Source organism: Poromitra crassiceps, assembly GCF_964638095.1.
Source record: "Poromitra crassiceps genome assembly, chromosome: 25".
NCBI classification, from domain to species: domain Eukaryota; kingdom Metazoa; phylum Chordata; class Actinopteri; order Beryciformes; family Melamphaidae; genus Poromitra; species Poromitra crassiceps.
Window position 1 is genome coordinate 13,929,238 of NC_139649.1, and position 10,146 is coordinate 13,939,383.

Below are 10,146 nucleotides of genomic sequence, written 5' to 3' on the forward strand. Positions count from 1 at the left end.
CCAGATTTAGAGGAATATCTAATTTTAAATTAACAGACTGAGCAAGTGTAACCATAAGGCTATTTTCCAAACTGCTCAGCCTCCTGGAAAGATCCATAATCACCAGACTAAGTACATTGCCACTGCCCAGGCTCAATGGACTTGACAAAAAAGGGAGACCACATGTTTCAAAGCAATGTAACACAATGTTTATTTTGGCTGGTATTGCCTTTTCAGAAGGTAGAAATCTTTCCTCTAGAGCAGGGGTTCCCAACCTTTTTTGTGCCAAGGACTGGTAGATACATGGGAAAAAAAAGTCGCGGACCGGTTGTCAATTCTAATGGTTTTAGTTATATATATTTTATATTTAACCAGGTGGCGACAAAGGGTAAATAACAGCCTTTTGTGTTGTACTGTATGTAGCCTATACAGTATTTATGTTTTTGTTTTAACTACAAACATACATAAACGTAAACTTGAAACTATGTTTCAACTACCATACACAGCCTATAATAATATAGCCTATGTTTATTTAAAAAAAAAAAAAAAAAAAAAAAAAAAAAAAAAAAATTTTTTTTTTTTTACCTCTCAAAAATCTGAGGGGGCAATTGCCCCCTCAGTTACAATGGGCATGACGCTTCTGCACACACACACACACGCACACACCACCTTGCCGACGCACTAAACCCGCCTCCTTCATCCCCAAAAAACTCACTCCCATCTCTCTCTCTCTCTCCGCCCCTCCACTAAAGTCAGCACACACCCTCTCTCTCCTGCCAGACGCACCACGGAGACGGTGGTGTGCGAGCAAGAGCCGTGCGTATTTTACGCGTACGAGTGTGTGGATGTCAGTGTGTGTGTATGTGGGTGAGAGAGAGAGAGAGTTGGAGAGACCGCGGTAGGAGGCGCACCAGGCAGCAGAACTTGGCTTCTCAGTGACCGGGACCTCTCGCGGGTGATACGCGTTCAGAGTGCAGGAAGAAGAACCGGAGAAGTCAGGGGAGAGAGAGAGAGAGAGAGAGAGGGATAGATTTTTGAACTGCTAAACTGAAAACAAATTGAAGAAGAGGAAGCGGGTGCAATTCAACTCGTGCACCAGTTTTCTCCTTTCTTATTTTAATTTTTATTCATTACATTTTGAAGCATCCTTCTTCCCGTCCCCTCTGAACGCGTGGAGCGGAGGAGGGGAGAGGGAGGGGAGAAGGGACCTGACACACGGGAGCGCACGTACGGGACAGACCGTGACGCTGTCCCGGGCCGCCCGGTGGATGTTCCAGCAGCGCCTGCAGCGGATGCAGGACGATGGATTAAAAGTCCCCGTGGTACGAGCCTCTCCACCCCGGGATTACTTTCACCGCCCTCCGCCGCCCTCCCCTCCCTCCCTCCGGCCGAGATGACCGAGGAGTCTGTGCTGCGCTGCGTGCTGATGCTCTGCGTCGCCATGCTCTCGGCCAACGCCAGCAACTGGCTGTAAGTTTACTCTTCACCTTCAATCACCTGTTCCTCTTCCAGTCATCTTCCTCTGTCCTCCTCTCTCCAGCTCAGTGACCAGTTAATGGTTAACCATTATTCGCCTCATCCACACTCTCGCTGACAGACTTAATAACTCACCAGCACCAAGACCATTATCTTTGGGTTACTTTAAAAAGAAACCAAATTGAATGCAAAGCATACGTGCATAATTTTGGACACATGTTGGATTTCATAATGTGAACAAGTTGAAATGCCCCATGTATGTCCACTTTGGAAAATGCAATTTTTCACCTGTGTTTTCACATGTGAAACATATTTGTCATTATGTCACAACAGGTGGAAATGTGAACAAAAAGGTGCAAGATATTAAACAATTTTCACAAATGAATAGAATTTTTCACACGTGAAGTAGCCTAAAAGGTGTCATGTGTGAATGTCAAAATGCAACATGGAAAACGTTCACATAAAGCGGCGTGCCGTGTCCAAAAAAGCAGGTGCACAGGTGGCTATTCACAGACCTGCTGGTCCACTGACTCTACCCAAACCATGTCATATCAGGAGCCAAACTAAGCACTACATTTGATAAGAGTTTGTCCTAAGGAATTCCATGAGAACAGTTTTGTTGCTGGAAATGCTTTAGGATTTGCATAATACTTTGGGGAGAGTGAAACCTATATAAAATCAACCCTATACACTCGTATTGTGCTCATTGTGAAATTAAACCTCACATTGGAAATCCCTCAAGGACCCCTGGAGGTCCCCAGACCCCATTTTGGGAACCACTGGTTTAGTTTATTTGGTTAACCCTACAGGATCTTTATTGATACTCCTCAGTTATGTGGGACCAGGTGCAACTGGGATAAAAAAAAAAAAAAAAAAAAATCAGATTGTAGTTTGCAACATTTCATTTGATTTACTGTGAAGAGAAACAGACTGATGACAGTTAAGATTAGGCAGGTGTCTGACAGTTTGACTGCAGCGAAGACCTGGAAAAAAATCATATTATATCAAATGTAGAGCTGGGATGCAAATACCACAGCAAAATTACAAGTGCCTAATATAGAAATATTGTAGGAAGATTATAATACCAGCGATAACAATATACGTACAATAAGATCACTTATTAACTGACTAATATGGACCACACACCCAAAGGAATATTTTAAGAATATTATAGGGATATTACAATATAAGCCTAACATACAGTAGGAGAATAAAAAAAATACTATCAAGTACATAAGGTCATCGTCGTTTTACTATTGAGTATCACAGACAGTAGACAGATGCACTTGAAGTCTCTATAGGAATTTTATTGGAATATGGTAGGAATATTATAGTGATACCATTATAGGGATATAAAGACTATAAAGCACAATGAAATCACTATTAACAATATCAAATTACACAGATAGGCCTACACTATATGAATATTAGAGGATACCATATGAGATTTAAAAAATATCAACAAGGGGATATCCTGCCACCTCTTCTCTGCGGGCCGGTCGGTCGGGTCGCGTGTGTGTGCCTGCTCTCCCGTCCCGGCAGCCTGTGCCTGGGAGGGAGGCGGTTAGCTGGCTGTCTGCATTCCTCCAGACTCTGCTCTGCTCTCTGCTGTCACGTTCAGCCGTTCACTCACGACCGACACGATCACTCGGGGCTCCACTGTCCCGTCTTAGCCCTCCTGAAGCAGTCCAGCAGTGGGTGGTACACAGAGCAGTCTCAGGTGTGGCCTGGTGACATGCATGCATCATAGCACAACAGGTTGCTTAACATCAAAGAGTTGTAACGATTTTCCATTATGTGACAGGGACTGGTGTTTTGGGTTACTAATAAGTAGGCCACGGTCATTTTTTCAGTTTATTACAGGTTATGAAAGTGCAAACTGTAAGCTTTCAAAAAATGACGTGTCATACATTGAAATCTGAAAATAACGGAAGAAGATGCTTATTTAAATGTTCGTACTCCGAAGAGCAACAGAGGAAAATCACCCTGAAAGTTGGTGAACAAGCTTGTTGTTCCCCTGAGCGAGCGTATAGTTTGCTAACAAATAAGTATTTAGTGATCCTAAAACTGTTATTCCAACAGGGACTCAATAGTGAATTTACAGTGACCTTATTATCATAATTTATGCTGTATGTACTGTATCCTATGGCGTTGTGGTTTTGCGACAATATTTCCCAGTGACAAAACCTCAAACGCAGACAGCCTAAGCGATATTGTAGTCAGATCCTCGCCTCTAGCCGTGAACTCTCTGCCACTGAGTTGGCTGTTTGGGTCTGAAGGCGTGGTGACAGCAGGCAGGCATGTACAGGCAGGCTGCAGAGCTGCCAGGCTGCTGCTGCACGGGATTATACACACTGTGCTGCTGGGAGCAGATCTTTCTGCACAGCGAGCCTATGGAGTGTATGTAGTGTATCTGGACAGCTAGGCTATATACTGTACTGTATGTTGTGTATCAGTTAGCCTATATGTAGTATGTTGTGTATCTGGACAGCTAGGCTATACTATATGTACTGTATGTTGTGTATCAGTTAGCCTATAGTATGTTGTGTATCTGGACAGCTAGGCTATATACTATATGTACTGTATGTTGTGTATCAGTTAGCCTATATGTAGTATGTTGTGTATCTGGACAGCTAGGCTATACTATATGTACTGTATGTTGTGTATCAGTTAGCCTATATGTAGTATGTTGTAGGGTTGTCAAAAGTATCGATAGTATCGATAAAAGTCAATACTAAAAATTTGAAACGGATACAATACTCATTTGCAACAGGTATCGATAGTATCGATAAGTATCAATACTAAAAATTTGAAATGGATACAATACTCATTTGCAACTGTATCAATATCAGCAGTGCGTTCTCTTAATGAAAAATCAAACATACCACTGATTTCTCCCTCCCTGTCATTGGTTGGTATCTTTTGCTTCAACAAGTTCAAATTATTCTGATAGGCTGATGACTAGAGCAGGTGTAATCTGCTGTGTTATGATAGGCTGATGACTAGAGCAGGGCTAATCTGCTGTTATGATAGGCTGATGACTAGAACAGGGCTAATCTGCTGTGTAAGGTCAAAGTTTTTAATGAGTTTTATCAGGCCTAGATTATGGAGAAGCGTCCATCTGTCTTTGTTTATTCTTTATGCCTCTTGATGTGTGTTGTTGTCATCCCGCCGCGTGGTATCGAAAATGGTATCGAGTATCGATATTTTCCTGGGTATCGGTATCGAAGTAGAAATTCTAGTATCGTGACATCCCTAGTATGTTGTGTATGTGGGCTTGTCAACACGCCAACCCCTCATGGAGTCAAGCATATGCAGATATACAGAGAACAGGCTGTGGTGATGGTGATTGTTTCTGTGTTCCACTTGATCTTAGTGAGTATATACTATGGTTTGTGTGACCGCTGGGGGATGATTGATTGCCTGGGTGTTTTTATTTTACTTTGAGGACATTCGAGTCTCTAATGAACTAAATTGTATGCATGCTCTCTGCTCTGATTGGCTGCTGTTTGTTTGCATTCGTCGTTTAAATTAGATGGCAAAAGGCTAAAAATGACAAGACGTGATTAATGTCTTCTGTCATCCTGGAGTTTAAGTGCCACTTACTTCACTTTCACTACCATGCAGTCTCTTCCTGTGAGTTATCCCCACTTGGCTTGTTGTGAATTGAATATTTCAGTGGAAAGCATTGGGATGAATGTCAAAAGCACTCATGGCCTATGGCTGCATTTTTTCTTTTTCTTTCTGAATCAAAAACAGCTACAGGTGACGGAAATAATCGTACTACTATAATAAGGTGGCCCAGTTCTGCTCCCATTGGTTCCACGGTTCGCAATTGCTCGAGTGACTGATCACTGATGACATCACAATTGCTTGATGACATCACAATTGCTCGAGTGATATCACTGATGACATCACTGGTGACAGCATAATTGCTCACATACAGTAGTAGTAGACAGAGTAACATCACTGAGGAGTTTGAGAAGGACAGAATGTAGGGAAATGGTGGTGGATGCATCCAGGAGGAGGTGGAACATAAAGTATGCCAGCTGCCATAAGACACCACAGAAGAAGACGAAGAAGCAGAAGAGTTGATGGGGAAACAGTGGATGGATAAATCCAGGAGGTGGTAAATGCAACATAAAGGATGCCAACTGCCATAACACACCACAGAAGAAGAAGAAGTAACATCAGTGATGACAAGAAATCAGCTCAATCCAGAGAAACTCTGGTTGAGCGTTATGATAAATATAGTGTTGTATTTCTATATGGGCCCATATCTTGAATAAAGTAGCCTACCTTGTATACATACATAGGCGGTTAAGCCGGTTCATTTTGTTTGTTTGTTGGGCCTGATGATAGGACAACTTAGCAGGAATTCATTAACTTCCACTGCTTGAAGTCTGTTTGCAATCAATGGTACATTAAAGAGTCTTCATTAAACCAGCAGATAGTTGCAGCTCTCAGTTCTAATTGGCTGAGTCCCATTCAAAGCCATTGTAAAATACCCAACGTAACAGTGTGAAACATAACCATAAGTGAAAAGCACCACTTAACGGTGCTTATGATCACTTCCTCTAGCAGCCACTTTGTTTAGCTGCTGTTCAATAAGAACCTTATTGCTGCTTGGTGGAGGGATAACATTCAATTATTACTGATTAGAAAATGAAAGAGTTCTGGAACATTTTGTGTTCATTTACACTTCAGACCAGCTAGATGTTGTTTTTTTGCTGAGTCATCATGCTCAGTGACCCACTGGCTCACACGCACACGCACACACACACACAGACACACACACACACACACACACAGTCACACACACAGGGGACCTGAACACACACACACACACACACACACACACACACAGGGACCTAAACGCTACTCTTCATTAATCTGTCCGCCATCACCCTCCTCCTCCTCCTCCTCTTCCTCTTCTTTCCCTGCACAGACTGGTTCTGCTGCACCTGCACACTGCAGGGATCTCTCTCTCTGTGTGTGTGTGTGTGTGTGTGTGTGTGTGTGTGTGTGTGTGTGTGTGTGTGTGTGTCTGAGTGAGTGAGTAAGTAAGTAAGTAATGTGTTCAGTCATTTCTCCTACAGAGTGGTAACCACTTACAGCAATGGTTCTCAAACCTTTTCATGTCAAGGACCCCGAGACTGACCCACACGATACCACAGACCCCTGTTTAATAACATTTTTGTCCCAAGGTCCCCCATCTGATACCATTTCTGCTTTTAATGTTAGATTTTTTTTTATTACAGAAAGTGTAAGAAACCCATGACCAAAATAAAATAGTCCTACATTCTGTCATTTTGTGTTACTTATGGATGGAATTATAGTGGAAATAAATGATTCCCTTTTTGCTGGGGACCCCCCCTGAAGGACCCCACTTTGAGAGCCATTACAGGATACCACCACAAATTAACACACGTGCACTGCACTGCACACACGCACACTCGCGCGCACACACACACACACACACACACACACACACACACACACACACACACACACACACACATTGTTTGAGAGGAGGCAGTGGGTGGAATTGTGAAATATTTGACTCTGTGAAATTGAAGTAGAATGAAACATTTTAAAAGCTAGATAGAGTATGAGTGAAAGTACGGGCTTTAGCACAGTAACTAGTAGGTGTGAACAGTTAGCCTACTTAAACCTAACCTTTTAGCACAGTAACTAGTAGGTGTGAACAGTTAGCCTACTTAACCCTAACCCTTTAGCACAGTAACTAGTAGGTGTGAACAGTTAGCCTACTTAACCCTAACCCTTTAGCACAGTAACTAGTAGGTGTGAACAGTTAGCCTACTTAACCCTAACCCTTTAGCACAGTGACTAGTAGGTGTGAACAGTTAGCCTACTTTAGCCTACTTAACCCTAAACCCTTTCGCACAGTAACTAGTAGGTGTGAACAGTTAGCCTACTTTAGCCTACTTAACCCTAACCCTTTAGCACAGTAACTAGTAGGTGTGAACAGTTAGCCTACTTTAGCCTACTTAACCCTAACCCTTTTAGCACAGTAACTAGTAGGTGTGAACAGTTAGCCTACTTTAGCCTACTTAACCCTAAACCCTTTCGCACAGTAACTAGTAGGTGTGAACAGTTAGCCTACTTTAGCCTACTTAACCCTAACCCTTTAGCACAGTAACTAGTAGGTGTGAACAGTTAGCCTACTTTAGCCTACTTAACCCTAACCCTTTTAGCACAGTAACTAGTAGGTGTCAACAGTTAGCCTACTTTGGCCTACTTAACCCTAAACCCTTAGCCTACTTAACCCTAACCCTTTAGCACAGTAACTAGTAGGTGTGAACAGTTAGCCTACTTTAGCCTACTTAACCCTAAACCCTTTAGCACAGTAACTAGTAGGTGTGAACAGTTAGCCTACTTTCCAGTGCCGGTGTGGCGCAAGGAGGCTTAAAGCTGGTATCCGTCTGAAGAAAAGGCCAGTGCTCACTTTCGTTTCTTTATTTAGTTCAACTGTCATGAATCTGCCCCGGAGAGAAAGGACTATAATCTCCATTTATTTGCTTAAGAAAGCTCGTCCCCTTTGAAACAGTGAAAGCGTTGAGTAATTGCTTTTCAAACAGTCGGGCCCAGACTTCACTTTCAGGAGGAAACAGTACGGCCGGTCCTGATGCCCCATGCTACTGTCTAGATGGCAGCAACTCAACCCAAATGTGGAAACTAATGCGGTCGGATTATTACTGAACCTTCTGGCTTAAGGCAGAATTTATGATTTGAAAATATTGCTGTTCTGTTCTGTTCGGTAACTTAGGGTAGGTTTGCGTTAGGCTTTTTCACCGTCTGTCACTCGTCAGAAAGGCTCGGAAAAATTCTGTCATCATCTATTATTATTACCTGTGTGTTAAAATGATAGGCAGCCTTCTTTTTCTGTCATTTGTTTTAAAAAGAAATTGGCAAAAGACAGGAAATATTCGATTACTGTAACGCTATAAGTAGTTTCTATATCATTCTGGATCAAAAGCACACTGATGTCTCTCTGTCTCTGTCTCCCATCTCTCACGGGGTCTCTGTTGTCCGTGTGTGTGTGTGTGTGTGTGTGTGTGTGTGTGTGTGTGTGTGTGTGTGTATGCTCATACGTGCGTGTGGTTGTGTGTGTGTGTGTACATGTGAACATACATGTTGCACATATCCTGGATAACCATGGGGAGGTGCTAAAGAGATGGCAGCTGATGGGGTAACAGGAGAAAGCAGAGACCTTGGCATTGCAGTCCACTGTGGCGCCTCACACTTCTCTCTCCGTGCACACACTGCGCTTCATTCACACACACACACACACACACACGTGCACGCACACACACACGAGCTAGGTAAAGCTGTGGCATGTTATTTCGAGCCCTCTTGTCACCGACGTGTGTGTGTACAATTATCGTGACACACTTGCCAGCGGGCATCACTCACTCGAGATGGTATAGAAAGAAGCAGGAAAGGGCTTCCGGGTAGATTCCCTGCCTACCAACAAGAGGCTCGCAGGTTCGAGCCCCCCTTGTTACCTCTGGCTTGATCAGGCATCCTCCATACAGGCACAATTGGCCATGTCTGTAGGTGGGATGTTGGATCAAGGCTATTAGTTCAGTGCTGACGTCACTGATGACATCGTCAGTGACTGATGTCATCAGTGATGTCATAAATTCACACACACACACACACACACACACACACACACACACACACACACACAAGGCTATAGTTCAGTGATGATGTCACTGATGAAAGGCTATAGTCTAATAGCTCAGTGATGTAACAGTGATGTCATAATTCCCACTGATGCATAATCAGCGATGTCATAAATCCCACTGATGTCATCAATTCACTCACACACACACACACAAAGTCACGAGAGAGACTGAGGGAGTGAGAGGAGAGGGAGAGGAGGAGACGGAAGGAGAGAGAAGAGAGGGGGGAGAGACTGAGGGAGAGAGAGACTGAGGGAGAGAGAGAGGGAGACATTGTGCGCACGCCAAGCACATTTAGAACTGCAATCAGCTGTTCTCAGTCACTGTTAACAGCCGCGTACCTCCAACAGAGACGGTGTGTGTCATCACCTGATCCTTTTATTTATTTAACTTTATTTCTGCAGGGAGGATCCTTGAGAGCAGACTCTCTTTGTCAAGGACACCCTGATTATGGAGCATGGTGGCGCAGTGGTAAGCGCTGTCGCCTCACAGCTAGAAGGTCCTGGGTTTCGATTCCCACCTGGGACGCTGTGAGCGCTGAAGGAATGCGTGCCCGTCCGCATGTCCTCGAGTGCCCGCCGCCCGGGCGGGGTCGTCAAAAAGGGCCTTTCTGTGTGGTGTTTGCATGTTCTCCCCGTGCCCCCTGGGGGTTTCCTTCATATAGGAACCCCTTCACCAAAACATGCAATATCCTGGTCGCTGATGTGGTGCCTCCTCTGGTCGTTAGGGGCGCCTGTTCGGAGGGAGGGGAACTCGTTGGAATAGCGTGATCCTCCCACGTGCTATGTCCTACCGGTGAAGCTTCCCCTGTCAGGTGAAAAGAAGCGGCTGGCTAACTGCCCATGTCCCGGAGGAAGCATGGAGCCAGTTTCGGCTCTCCCCAGATTGGCAGAGGGTGGAGCAGCAACCAGCATAAATAAATTTAAATTAGGGGGATAAAAAATCTGGAAAAAAATATTATTTATATATTAATTTATAA

At 43.9% G+C, this 10,146-nt stretch overlaps 1 protein-coding gene across 1 annotated transcript in view; it reads left to right on the forward strand.

Moving 5' to 3' along the window:
• Positions 1-1,356: 1,356 nt before the first annotated feature.
• Positions 1,357-10,146, forward strand: part of wnt4 (wingless-type MMTV integration site family, member 4) — a gene marked incomplete at its 3' end in the record, with an annotated part of 36,083 nt that continues 27,293 nt past the window's right edge. The window contains exon 1 of the mRNA XM_083660788.1: positions 1,357-1,449. Within this exon, the coding sequence (XP_083516914.1) occupies positions 1,373-1,449 (77 nt within the window). The 5' untranslated portion in view covers positions 1,357-1,372. The remainder of the gene's footprint in view (positions 1,450-10,146) is intronic.